Source organism: Papaver somniferum, chromosome 2, assembly GCF_003573695.1.
Source record: "Papaver somniferum cultivar HN1 chromosome 2, ASM357369v1, whole genome shotgun sequence".
Lineage (NCBI taxonomy): Eukaryota > Viridiplantae > Streptophyta > Magnoliopsida > Ranunculales > Papaveraceae > Papaver > Papaver somniferum.
In genome coordinates this window covers 53071827-53086502 of record NC_039359.1, presented here as the reverse complement: position 1 = coordinate 53086502, position 14676 = coordinate 53071827, and the positions used below count along the sequence as shown (strand labels likewise).

General features: G+C 41.6%; 1 protein-coding gene across 2 annotated transcripts; it reads right to left on the bottom strand.

Moving 5' to 3' along the window:
- Positions 1-10790: 10790 nt before the first annotated feature.
- LOC113353289 lies at positions 10791-14310 on the bottom strand. 2 transcript variants are annotated; one of them, XM_026596935.1, is made up of 2 exons: positions 12715-14310; positions 10791-11534 (listed from the first exon to the last, which is right to left on the bottom strand). In XM_026596935.1, the coding sequence occupies exon 1, from the start codon at positions 13688-13690 to the stop codon at positions 12890-12892; it is 801 nt and encodes a 266-aa protein (XP_026452720.1). In that variant the 5' UTR covers positions 13691-14310; the 3' UTR covers positions 10791-11534; positions 12715-12889. The 2 variants fall into 2 exon arrangements, with proteins under 2 accessions (XP_026452720.1, XP_026452721.1); XM_026596936.1 differs by having other exon boundaries at positions 10791-11529.
- Positions 14311-14676: the final 366 nt, after the last annotated feature.

Sequence of the window (14676 nt, the reverse complement as noted above, 5' to 3'; positions counted from 1 at the left end):
TGTTTGACTCTAGTCAAGAAGTTAACTTATGAGCAGATTGAAAATGGCCTTCCAAGAAACAAGAAAATATACTTTGTGATTCACTTTGCTCTAAGATTTGGAAACGAAATTTTTATGATTTTCGCTATCACCACCATCTAACTATCAGTTCATTTTTATTCTTCTCATTAACGCCCCGAGCTAATTACTAGCACAGCCAGTATTGATAAACAATTGCTTAAAAAATCTTTAAGAACTGGTTGACAAGAAGGAGATTAGTTTGTTCTTAGTATGCTCCTGTCCCTAACATAATGTCTAGGTTGTACAATGAGAGGGCTTCCAGGGATAAATGGCGGTTGCCAAAGACACAAATAGATAGTGGTTGAGCAAAAGCTATTTCCTGTACACAATCAAAGGTTTGTTGGAGCTCGCGCCGTGGAGGGAAGGATCCATTAAGAATCCCGACTCCCACTGACTTCAATAAAATCCATTTTTGTTTCATGTCAACTGGGAAAATCGTTGTACTGTCTTCTCTGCCCCAAATACCAATACATCTTCCAATTCGGTTAGAACAATGCTTGTCATTCTGCACAGTCCACTAAATACCATCCCATCACTGTCAAATCCACAATTACTGTAACTACCGGAAATCCAGTACCACACTCAAAGTGATAGTAACCGAGATTTAAGACATACTAAGTAATATAAACACATGAAACTTTATTGATGCATCATTCAAAGTAACAAAGATACAAGTTTTTGAATACAAGGAAATCCTAATCTCTCTCTCTAGGCTAAGCTCTCCCACTCTCCCAAAATCTGATCCCTCACATCTTTCCCAAGGACCTCTATTTATAGGCCAACCAACCCAATTGGTGTACAACTCACTTTACCGCGCTACGTTCTCGTGGAGGTGCCTTATACTTCGCCCAGACCATTTTCCATAAATTTTTTCTCCTTCTTTCACTATTCTCACATGGGCTTGTCGGGACACCTGTCTCTTTTCTTGCTCCATAATTTATCTACTTCGTGGCTTGTCTATTTCGCGGCGGGTATCTTGTAGGGTACTCCGTTGATCCTTTATAGCCCATGTTCCCCTAAGAGCTTACTTCGTGATGAAACACTATCTCGCACATGGCTTTTTCCTCGTCAACTAGTCAATAATGGTGACCCTGACTTGATTTGACAAGTCACTGACGAAGATTTTCGGGACACGGTACAGGATCTTTTGTTCGGCTTCTCGCGTCTTCCCTATGTCCACGTGGCGGTCCATATTTTGGTATCTACATTTTGCCTTTTCTTATTCTTCTCGATCGTAGGGAAAGGAGAGTAAGAACCGTCTGAAGTTAGATAACCGCCACTCCTCCCCATCAATGCTCTCTAAGTGGTCCCTTTTCTCGTGTAACCGCTAATCACCAGTTTGTATTCTTCGATCGTGGGTAGCTTAGTTTGACCAGTCATCTCTATAAATACCCCTTTTCTCAGACCCTTTTAATCTTTCCCTTCTTATCTTCCTTTTCCTTCCTTCTGTAAGTTTAGGTTTCGTTTCGTTCTCCTCCAATGGCTCCCAGGAAAGTCCCCAGTCCTACTACATCCACGACTTATGAGGAATTTAAAATCGATCTTCAGAAGTTGGGTATTTCTCTATCTCCAGCGATTGATTCCTCCGTTTCTAATCCTATTACCGAAACCAAATTCATGGAATTAAATTACCGATGGATTCAGATGGGAACTTGGACTTCTGCAAAGATGTTGATCACCGCTGGTCAACTGAGAGCGGGTCTTTCTTTTCCCTTGTATGACCCGAAGAACCCTTTTTTTTTATGAAATCCTAGTTAAGCTTCAACGAGGCGTTTATCAATTGAGTGGAAATGCCATCCGTCTTGCTAATGAATTCATCAGAAGGTCTAATGGCGATACTTCCACTCTTGGTGCAAGATTTCGTTCCCGCAGATTACGACATTGATTTTTTCTCTGCAAACTACACTGGCCAGGATATGACCACGAGAGTCTATCAGGAGTGGGGCGTCAAGCTTTCTCGCAAAATTTTGGCTGACCCGTCCAAGGCACTTCTTTTGGATGTTGATCCTATTGGTACAAAAAGAAACAAGTATCTTCTTCTTTCTGGTGATGAGGATTGGATGAGGTTTCCTTTGATAGCCTAAGGTCTTCTTGTGTGGGGTTTCGACGAGAATGGGACTTCTCGCACTGGTCCTCTCCCTCAACATGCCCATCTCGCAGCGTATGATCCGGGTCGATTTCGCTGGCATAAAATGCCCAACGAGGTTAGTCTTACCTTCCTTTGGTTTCCTTGCCTTTTATTTTTGTTATCCCCTAACGTCCTTGTTCCTGCCTCAGTATCCCCCTCCCCCTCCTGGTATGCTGAAGGACCGCTCTAAAAAATCAGTTCAAGCACAGGTTCATATCTCTTGGCCTCCCTTTTGGTCGTTGTCTTTGTCAATTCCTAACCTCGCATTTTCAGGAGAATGAGCCTCAAGCAACGGATGGTCCTGCTAAGAATTTGAAGAAACGCCAACGTTTTGGGGTTCCTTACACCACCGCCCATGTATCCATTTCTTCCTTAATTTTTCTTTCTTCTTCTCGCGTCATCCCTTAACCTCATGGATTTCAGGACGATCCTCCTACCTCTCACTGCGTCGCCGTCACGGCTTGGATGTGGACGACATGAACCAAGTCCATTCCTCAGTGTTACCTCGACCTGATCCCTCTCATCATCAATAACCTTACTCATCTCGCGATACCATCCCCTCGCGTGTTACCTCTTCTCCCGAACCCACTTCGTCTAGAGGTGGTCAGCAGGCTACCGAAGTGAAAGAGCCTGATCTTCTTCCTAACCTGAAATTTTTAAGGGATATTTTTGTTTCAACTCGCGAAAATCCTTCCTTAAGATCTGAGGCTACTGAATCTTTGGTTTCCCTCAGTTTTAACGATTTTTTGGCTGAAGATCAATCCTTTATTTTGAACGCTTCTTTCAATCTCTCTTTGGAGCAACATTCTGCCATAATGGGTTTGGTAAGTCTTTGACCTGAGTTTAACATTTTTTCCCCTTGTAATACTTCGCGGAATTTTAAAGTAGGTCTTTCATCTTTTAGGAACAACATCGCAGTATGAATCATCTCGTGGAGCTTCGGGAGACTCGTAAATTGATGAAAAAGTCCAGTGCTCGTATTCCACACCTAGAGGAGCAACTTGTAGAAGAGAGGAAAATCTCGTCTGATCTTCGTCGTGAGTTTCCTCTTCTTTGTCACTTTAGCACTGCCTTTCTCTTGATGATAACTTACCTGTTTTACTCCTTCATTCCTCAGGACACGAGCAAGAGCTTAAGGATAAAGTCCCTCTTCTATCCCATGAGAAGGACAATCTTTCCAATAAGGTTTCCACTCTCCAAGAGGACGTTAAGTATTTGCATGAGGATATCGATCAGATGGTGAAGGACGCAACCCTGATTGCAAAGCGTCTTCGCAGAAATGCTCAAGACGAGAAGGTCAGGCTCTTAAATGAGTTCCGTGATTCTCAAGGAATTCCTCGCGTTTCTCTGGATCTTGAATTATTTTCTAATGATGATCCTGAACCCGCTGCCAAAGGATCAATTCCTACCGTTAATGAATTGTCTCCTACTGGGGAGGATACCGAAACCAACGAGGATCATGAAAATGATTCCCGCGAGGATACCGAAACCGACGAGGATCATAAAGATGATGCCCGCGAGGACGCATGACCCTTTTGAACTTTATTAATGTTGTAACCTTAACTTTTACTTCGGCTAAACGCTCTCAATCTTGGGGGGGGGGCAGACTATTTGTATGTAAATAATGTATTTGCCTCTTCCTTGCGCTTTTGTGTATGCATGTATCTCGTGGATTTACCTTCGTAATATTTACTTTGTAACAAGTATATAATTTGGAAAACTGAGTCTTGTGAGGATAATGCTAAAGAAGAACATAAAATATAAAAGTATATACTTGCCTCTTGTTCTTATTGAGCATTAGCTGATCAAGACAGTGTTGCACAAGTCAAATTTCATGCTTAGTCCTTGTTACTTACCGTTTAAACTACCTTGCTGGGTCTGAGCAAATTTGTGTTTTCCTTGTGGCTCTACGAGGTCTTATTGCGCCTCCTAGTTAAGGTCTTATTATGCCTCATCCTTTTTGAAGGATCTCAATTCGACAAAGTATCAGGCGCTTATTACCCTTACTAATAATAATTCATCTACCTCGTCTTAACATTTATTTTATTTTTCTACGCGACAATGCGACAGGCCTAGCTATTCCCATGAACATTGCCTTCTTTTTTGGTCACACAACCCCCTAATCTGGAGGGTGCCATCCCTTTATATTCCCCCTTATTTCCCCTTCAAGGAGGTTAACACTAACATGCATGTTGGTCTCCTCCCATCCTGTTATTACGACATTCGGTTGTTTTCGTGGCTTCTTATCTCCTTCGCCGATATGGCTTGGGGTTACGAAGACACACCCTAAGTGAGGTTTCTTTGGGATCGAGTGCATCGTAGCCAAGACTTGCCATACGGACATGGCAGGTAACGCTCCAGACATCCCAGGCACCCGAAGCTCAACCGAATACGTCGGCGCCTTGGTCATATTTCTACACCCCTTACTGAAGGCCATCATAAAAAGGGACCCTCAACGGATAGGTGTTATCATTTCCCCTAGATAATCTCTTTGAGAGTTGTTCACGACATGCGTTAGGTCTTTCCTCTTGCACTTTCATGGGAACTAGGGTGCATTCCGTGGATTCTCAGCCTTCCTAGGCGAAGGTTTTAATTTTCCCAAGAAACTTCTTATTTCATGAATCTTATTTGCCTCCTAATGTGAGGTCTTATTTCTATTTAGTTATCTCGTGAGTTTTTTTTGCTTATTTCAAAGATCTTGCTCCTGTATAAGTTGATTATGGAAGAGATATTTCATTAATAAACTCCATTGTACACATTTATTGCCTTTTATGTATTATCAATTACATTCATGGGTAGTACTTCTTGATATACATTGGATTCCAGGGATGATCCAGTTTTCGATCTTGCCTCTCGATCTCGCCATATATTATATTCCCTTTTTTCATCTGTGTCCTTCCCTTCACAATTTGCCAACTCGTATGCCCCATTGCCAACTACCCTTTTCACGATATAAGGGCCTTCCCACGTAGGCTCTAGCTTTCCTCCTGATCCCCTTTGGTATGGGGGTATTTCTCGTAGCACAAGCTCTCCAGGTACGAAGATTTGGGGTTTTACTCTTTTGTTATAATCCCTTGACAACCTCTGATGATAATTTGTCATATGTTGTAACGCAATTTCCTTGTTTTCCTCGAGGTCGTCTAATTTAGGTAGAATCAAATATGAGTTTATTTCTTTCTCCCATGATTTTCTTCTCATGGTTGGAAGGATGACTTCCGCAGGAAGCACCGCCTCAGCTCCATATGTCAAACAAAAGGGTGACATCCCCGTTCCATCTCTCCTGGTGGTTCTATATGACCATAACACGTTTGGGATCTGCTCACACCATCCCTTATGATGATCGTCCAACTGTTTCTTCAATGTTGTTGCTAACGTCTTGTTTGTAGCCTCCGCTTGCCCGTTGCTCTGTGGGTATAACGGAGTCGACTTTTCGGATTGAATTTTGAATGCGGTGAATAACATTTTTACATTTTATCCTTCAAATTGTTTCCCATTGTCCGAAACGATCATGACTGGTATTCCAAATCTACAAATAATATGCTCCAGGATGAAATCGTACACGTCACCATCTCGCGTGCGCTGTAGGGCTTTGGTTTCCACCCATTTCGTGAAATAATCTGTTGCTACTATCAGATACCTCCTTTGCTTTGTCCCGGTTACAAATGGTTACACGATATTTATTCCCCACATGGCGAAGGTCCATACACTCAATACAGAGTTTAAGCTTGTGGATGGTGCATGTATCCTTTTCCCAAATATTTGACAGGCTTCACACCTCGTGAAGATATCCTTCGCGTCTCTGTGCATATATGGCCAAAAGTACCCTTGTGTTCTGGTTTTGAGAGCTAGTGACCTGGTTCCGCTATGGTTACCAGCGTCCCTATAGTAAATTGATTTCATGATTTTTATCCCCTCTTTCTGCGACAAGCATCTCATCATCGGACCAAAATACGATCTTCTATACAGGATTCTTTCTCGCACCTCGTAATTCGCGGACTTACTTTTAATTTTATTTGCCTCTTGCCTATCTCGCGGGAGATATCCTTTCATCAAATATTTATAGATGGGGGCTCGCCAATCATCGTCGCTTATTTCCACATCCCCTTCTTCTATCATCATCACTTGGGACTCCCTTTCCTCTCTGCTTACCGAGGGTTTCATTAACCGCTCAATCATGATATGCCCGATTTTTGGATCCTCAATCATTGAGGATATAAAGTAAAGTGCATCTGCATGTCTGTCTCGTCCTATGTTTCTCCAAATAAGGCTTCGTATCTTCATTGAGTATTCTTTCACGAGTTGCTGATATCTTTGCATCACCGGATCAACTGCGTTATATCTTCCTTCAATTTGGCGAACCACTAGCTGTGAATCACTGGTAATTCTTACTTCGTCTAATCCCATCTATCGCAATCCTTAAAGCTTGTATCACTACTTCATACTCAGTCTTGTTATTTGTTGCTTTATATTCCATCTGAAAGTAGAAAACTATCCTGATCCCTGTAGGAGAAGTGAATACTATTCCTATTCCTTCTCCACAACTGTTTGATGATCCATCGACGAATATTTCCCACCTTCTGGGATGATTCTCCTGTAATAAGTCCTTAGCGTCTGGCCGAATGTCGTCTACATCCATCATTTCCCCTATGCTTTCGTCTTCTACCGAGGGAAATTTAGCGAGAAACTCTGCGATTACGTGTGACTTCGTAAAAGTCTGTACTTCATACTTTAGCTTAAATTGATCAATCTGGGTATTCCATCTTTCTAGTCTCCATACTCTCTTTGAATTCTTCAAGACTGATTCTATAGGAATTCTTGTAAGGACTTTAATTTTGTAGATTTGGAAATAAGTCTGTAACTTTTGTGATGTATAAAACAATGCCAATATCAATTTTTCAATCTTTGGGTAATTTTTCTCCACAGAGTTAAGGGTTTTGCTGACGTAAAATATTGGTTTCTCTACCCCTCGTCGTTCCGAAGTAAGACGGTACTAATAGTGTTTGGTGTTGCCGCGAGACAAAGCAAAAACTCCTCTCCGGGTTCTGGTTTTTTTAACATTGACAATTTAATAAGGTACTCCTTTATACCCTTCAACGCTTCTTCATAATCTTGCGTCCACGCGAACTTTGCTCCTTTCTTCAAAATGTCAAAGAAGTGCTTACATTTGTCTGAGGACCGCGAGATAAATCTTCCCAAAGCTGCTAACTGCCCGTTTAATTTCTTTACGTTTTTTACGGTGGCGGGTAAGGGCATTTCTAGTATAGCCTGGAATTTTGCTGGGTCAACTTCTATGCCTTTTCGTAAAACTATGTGTCCCAGAAACTTCGCTGATTCAACTCCAAAGATGCATTTTATTGGGTTTATCTTCATTTTGTATTTCCTCATCTGTTCAAAGATCTCCCTCAGGTCTTCCACATGATCCTCTTAATCCTTTGTCTTGACCAGCATATCATCCACATAAACTTCTAACTTTGTGTGTACCCACTTGGCGAAAATTTTCTCCATCATCCGTTGATATGTCGCCCCCGCATTTTTCAATCTGAATGACATCCTTGTGTAACAGTACAACCCTCTAGGAGCGAAGAAAGCCGTGTGTTACTGGTCTTCCTCAGCCAATGGTATTTTATTGTATCCACAATACCCATCCATGGATGACAACCTTTTGTATCCAGACGCTGATTCGACCATCTGTAGGATATTTGGTAGGGGAAAGCTATCTTTAGGGCACGCGGTATTCAGGTCGCTGAAATCAATACATATTCTTTTTCCATTGTTCTTTTTGGGAACGATTACCATGTTCGCAGTCCAATTTGGATACTTTGTCGGCCTTATGATTCCTGCATCCATCATCTTTTGAAGTTCCTTATCGATTTTCTCATGATATGTTGTGGCGATCTTCCATATTCTTTGCCTGATTGGCTTGATTGTCGGATCTAGCTCCAATCTATGTCATGCCACCCACGGATCAATTCCTGGCATTTCCTCCATGCTCCACGCAAATATGTCACCATATTTTTTTTAATAATTCAACTAGCCTCGCTTCTTCTTCTTTGCCATTTTCGTCCCAATTTTTAGGATTGTGGGTTCATCGTCGGTCCCCAAGTTTACGTCCTTTGTTGGTTCCACCGCAGCAAAGTTCATGACCGGTTCTCCTAGTGGTGTCGGCTCCTTTATCGGTTTCATGAGCTCTCATTCTTCCGGTATCTCGCTGGGTATTGCCCATCATTCTTAAGCTCTTGCCATGCATACCCTTAGCTCGTCCTTTTTTTCAACTCAAGCATTTTCTTCTTTCGTTCCTTCTTTCTTTTGAATCTTCCCTCGTAATTCTCAATGTCCTTCTCATTACATTCTTTTGCGTCTTCGCTGCTTCCACGTATTTCACCAATCCCACTGGGCATGGGGGAATCGTAACAATTAGTGGTAGGTTAACGTGACTCCCTTTATCCCATGGATCCATGGTCGGCCCATGAGGGTGTTGTAGGGTGACTCCACATCCACCACTCAAACACTAACCATTGTTTCTAATTCTCCTGCGAGGATCCTCACACGTATCTCGCCTTTTGGTTTCGTTGCCACCCCCATTGAATCCATAAAGTGTATATGCCGATGGTATCATGTCAGAATCCTCATACCTCAAGGCTCTGAACGTATGGTAGAAGAAGACATCTACCGAACTCCCCATATCTACCAAGACCTTGTCCACAGCCCACATTCTTCGTTGGCTTTCTTCTTCTAACGAATGTTTACAAATGGTCAAGGTGATGACCAATGAATTCATATGCGGAGCCCCTCCTTTTGGTGCATCCCGTGCTGAAAATGATATGTTTTTCTTTTGCCATTCCTCTAGTGGATCTTTCTTTTCTACTGGCAATATCTCGTTCCCTTCATAGTCCACCTTATATATCCTTGAGAGCACGTTATCTTGGAAGTTGAGGAAATCTTCCTTCGAATGTACTACAAAATTGCAGCCAAACGACTCCCCTCCTTGGTCTGCTTTAACTTGACGCTGTCCCGTCAGGTCTTCATAATAATTTTGAGGTGTCGGTGGTAATTCCCGATATTTTACGTAATGTGCAAGTTTTCCCTGTTCCATGAGGTGAAGTATGATCTTCCTAACGCTCTTGCAATTGTTCGTATGATGTCCATGAAAACTATGATATCTGCAGAACTCATGACTCTTCCTAAGAGTTGGTTCTCTTCCCAAATTTGGTGGTGTTGGACTTTCCTCAGTCAGTATCACTTCCTCCCATATCCTCTCCACAGTTGTGTTAAGCTTTGGAAGTTTTAACTCTGTCCAAGCGTTTACTCCTTGCTTCGTTGGTTTTATGTTCCTCAGCTGGTGTCCTTCGGCTTTATCACTTTGCGGCTTTCGATCCTTTTGCAAGGATTTTTCCCGGTTTTGGTCAACCCGCTTCAGCTCTTCTTCTGACGTTGTTTTCACCATAGCGGTCAACATAACCTTCTTCTCCATCCATTGCAACTTGTCTTGCCTTTGCGAATTTCCCATCTGAATCCTCAATCTTCGCAGCTCTCGTAAGATTCCGTGGTCCATAATCCCTCTTACCGATTCATCAATATCTCTTTCTTGCCCCTTGCTTTCGCTTTCCTCATCACGCCTCCTTCCTTCTTCGTATCTTAACTTATGATTTTTCGTTCTCGCCTCCACTAACAACATTCCTAGGTCTCTTTCCCGGCCGTATCCTTCTAGCAACCTTCTTTTTCTGCATTCTTCGTAATCTTCGTAGGGACTCTCATCCCAATACATGGTCCTTTTCCGAGATGAAGTTGTTATTATTTCTGAACTAGCGTTTTCTTCTTGCGAGATTCCAACCTCCATTTTGATGCCACGTTCGTATTCCTCTCGTTTCTCCTGACTGCCTCGTATTTCCGTTCCTGCTTTCCATTCCGGCTGGTACTTTACTCGCCCCTTATCTCGTCGGATTGCTTTACTCGGTTTTTTCGATCTCAAGTCTTTGTCACCCTCGTTCCCCTCCACTTCTTCTCGATTCGTTTTCCCTTCCGTAATAGCCCCGACTTTCACGATTTGAGCTGGTTCCGTCATGGATTCATCCTCTACACTCTGCTTGCCTTTACGTTGCCTTATGACTTCTCATTTTTCATCTGCTATGGACGCTTCTCCCTTCTCTCCTTCCTTTCGGGCGTCCAACCGCTTACTCCTCCTTACCGCCGTTAGGGGTTCCACTCGTCTTGCTTTTCCTGCCATCGTTCAATTCTTGCTAAATCTGGTTTTCCGTCTGCCGTCTCACCGACTTTCTCTTACAGATCTTAGATCTTTAGACACGACTAAATCACTAACTCTACAGAACTCTCTGCACAAAACAACTCGCCTAAATTTCAAACTATTACAACCTTAAAATGGTCTTATTTTCTCACAAACTCTTAGATGAGGATGAACCCCAATCTAATCCCTGTTTCTGGACGCCAAAATGTAACTACTGGAAATCCAGTAGCACGCCCAAAGTGATAGTAACCGAGATCAAAGACATACTAAGTAATATAAACACAAAAGTCTTTATTGATGAATCATTCAAAGTAATAAAGATACAAGTTCTTGAATACAAGGAAACCCTAATCTCTCTCTCTAGGCTAAGCTCTCCCACTCTCCTAAAATCCGATCTCTCACATCTTTCCCAAGGACCTCTATTTATAGGTCAACCAACCCAATTGGTGTACAACTCACTTTACCTCGCTACGTTCTCGCGGAGGTGCCTTATACTTCGCCCAGACCATTTTCCATAAAGTTTTTCCCCTTCTTTCGCTATTCTCACATGGGATTTTCGGGACACCTGTCTCTTTTCTTACTCCATAATTTATCTACTGCGTGGCTTGTCTTCTCAGCCAGGTAATCTTACTTCGTCCTTTTCTACTTCGCGGCGAGTATCTTGTAGGGTACTCCATTGATCCTTCATAGCCCATGTTCCCCTAGGAGCTTACTTCGTGATGAAACACTATCTCGCACATGGCTTTTACCTCGTCAACTAGTCAATAATGGTGACTCTGACTTGATTTGACAAGTCACTGACGAAGATTTTCGGGACACGGTACAGGATCTTTTGGCCGGTTTCTCGCGTCTTCCCTATGTCCACGTGGCGGTCCATATTTTGGCATCTACAATTACAATCTACTTTTGACTAGATATTGATATTCTTTAGTTTTACAGGATAAAATCGCTCAACTCCTGGCTCATTCCTCCCTCAATAGAGATCCGCTTCTGTAGAGGGGATTGTCAGCAAAATCTTTTTGGTGCTTCATATTCACTCTATACTCCGATTCAGTAGAGGGGATTATCAGCAAAATCCTTTTGGTGCTTCAAATTCACTCTGTACTATTTTGGGGTATCGAGAATAAAAGTATTAGTCTTAAATTAAGGCTTGAAATGAGAAAGAAAAACAGAGCAACACAAAATAAAAATCAACATTGAATTCAAAGAATATCTGTGAAACTCAAATCTGACATTGACGCACAGTGTACTGAAAAGGCAAAGCAGGAAAGTAAAACTCAGTTCCTAAGCTTAAACCCCTTTTACCTTAAATTTACAACTAAGCTATCTTAGGATTGAATGTCTCTTCTGAACAACTTCTTGAATCACATAAGGTCCAGATCCTGATCGCCACATCTATCTAAGCAACTTAGGCTAAACCTGCATATGTGCTTCAGTTGAAGAACTACAGTCATAAAGTGTCATCTGACAGATTCAATACAACCTAGGTGTGCTTCAGTTGATTGCAAAAACTGCATATGTGCCCTAATCTTATATACTTAAAGAAAGGCGACTATCTCACGGTTGACATAATTATTATCCTAGATGAAGAAGTCCATTCATCACTTCTCAAAGGTTTGCAATTATAACACTTTTGTATTGCCTATAAATATTGGAATTTCTTCTACTCTCATGTCGCTTTATGTATTAACTGAGCGTGCTCTGTTTTTACGCAGACTTCATCTAGGTCTATAACTTTGTATGCTTCTTATAGTAAAAGATGGCATACCAAAATGCAGAGAATGTTAGACATTCATGTCTTTGCCTAACACTGTAGTAGGCTTGATGAACAATTCAACGAAAGTAGGATAAGCAACAGAGACCGCAATGGCAAAATCTACCACAAAGCAGACAAGTGAAGATATCTTTTGGCACTAACACATGCTCAAGAACTACAGAGACTACATGGATAACAAAATAGACAGACATGCCTTCGGATTCAAAACACAAAAGATGCGTCAGGGTTTGTGCAAGCCCTGTCAATGTAAAATTTCTTCATCCACTTCCATAAAACAGGTGATGACATTATTCAGGGAAAGTTGTGCAAGCATATGTTATGAGATCATGTACAATGTGTTGAGATTTCCTTCTACAGCATGAAATATCTTTATATAGAGTTGAGTTTTCTCACCTCACATAGTGACTTAGGAAGAAGCAAGGTTACCCATACTAACCGAGCGTCCAGCATTGAATATGATTATATATAAAATGAGGGGATGGAAACAAAACAAGAACTCCAACGCACCTTTTGATGTTTCTTATCTTTGACCAACTGCTGACTGCCATTGGGATGGCTGGATTGTGATGCTTAATGAACAAAATCAACATCAAGACATATAAACTTAGAGAAGCGAGTGAGCCAACACAATGTTCAAAATTCTGGGATACTCCGCCATGGTAATTATCACAGGTTAGGAGGATCATGGCAGGAGAGGAAGCTCTGTCTCTTTATGCGAAAACAAACTGACCCGACCATGTTGTATGTGACAGACCATAAGGCCAACACCCTTGCACCTTGCCACAAGGTCTTCAATCTCTTCCTTCGACGGTAGATTATCCTCCCTCGTTAAATATACTACGAAATTAGGTTCACCAGGAGCACACTTCCTAAATTTCCTATTAGGCGAAAACACATCAAAAGTTGGCTTTGCCTCATAATTTATATGCATATTTCCAAGACCATCGGTAATAGAAATCCCCTCTTCCAATTCGGTTCCAGAAAGTGCACTGCCGTTGTTTGAGTCCCTGACACAGGTAGGAGATGTACAATGCTTGTGATTTTTCATAGTCCACGGAACACCATGCCGACTAACAATATACGCAAGTGACTTCAAGTGCTTATAAGGCTGGAAAGAATCCCAACTACACCCATTCTTCCATTCCCTAAGCATCCCATACATATCCCTTAAACTAAGAACCATATCATCACTGTTAACCAGAAGTAAAGCTCCTCGTTCAGCCATGAACAAGGTCTCCTCAATTGACAAATAGGTCTCACTGTTTCGAACTATTCCTGTTGTACCCCAACATCTACCTTTCATTTCTATAACCTTCGCCATTCTCATCTCCGAATCCCAACAAACCTTGGATTTAGCTTTCCTTTGCTGTAATTTAGGTATGCAATCAAACATAAAGAGATGCTCATCCTCGTCGGAGTCTTGCAAATTAACCTCCGAATCTTGTGTTCCATCAGAAGAAACTTCCCAATCTTTAACCTCCATTGTCCCAATTACCACAACACTTGCACAAGATGCTTTAAAGAACCTTCAAAGCTTATAACTCTAAGAGTACGTTACCCCCAAATACACATTGCCTCTACACTCATTCTCCAATAACACCATAAAAACAAGTCCCAAAAGAGAAAAACCCTAATTCTAAACACCCAATTCTCTCACAGTAAGCTATCAATTCTTAGAGATTTCGTTCCTAACAACACAATTTCAAATTTTCTCAAACAAAGTTCAAAACTTTCAAAGTATGACCAGAAAAATTCCTGAAATTGGATTAAACCCTTTTCCCATTTTCAAAATTGATGCTACGAGTAAAAAATTCAACAAAGGTGGAAGTAAATACATACTTTTAATGAAACCAACAGCCAATTTCTTAGCATCTCCTTGTAATACACTTTTCAGTATTTTTGCTGCATCTCTACTAGCAAACTATGATCATCTTTCAACATTGGTCCGTCTCTTTGAATCGCCTTCCGCTGCTTTCAGAGCTGCTGGGTGGTGGTGGTTGCGGTGGTCATTGGTGGTTGTGGTGGTCATTGGTGGTCGTGGTGGTCATTGAAGGGGACCTGGGGAAGCAGAAGAAGGAAAAGGTTGAAAATTTGATTTCAGGGTTTTTGTGTTTTTGATTCAGAGTGGTCCTTGAGATCTGCGTGGGAAGTCAGACATAAGATTATTGATTATCAAACCTTGCTTTTGTTACTCGGGGCCCCAACAAAGTTAATGATTTTGGTCTTGTACATTGACTCTGGTCAATCAGGCATAAGTTGTGATTCTTGTGAAGATTGAAGAGAAGTAACTGAACAATAGCTTCCTTTCCTCAAAACAAAGTGCAAGTTCACTACTTTTCAGTAGAGTAAACTTCCAAGAGATCATTGAAACACCATTTTAACCCAATTTTTTGGCCTTTTATCATATGCTACGAGCTAATCCCCAGTTTAGTGTCGTATCGTATGCTACGAGATCATTGAAACCAGCTA

What these genes read in the sequence shown, in the direction of transcription:
- LOC113353289 (XM_026596935.1), bottom strand. Translation starts at nt 13,690, where the DNA reads ATGGAGGTTAAAGATTGGGAAGTTTCTTCTGATGGAACACAAGATTCG.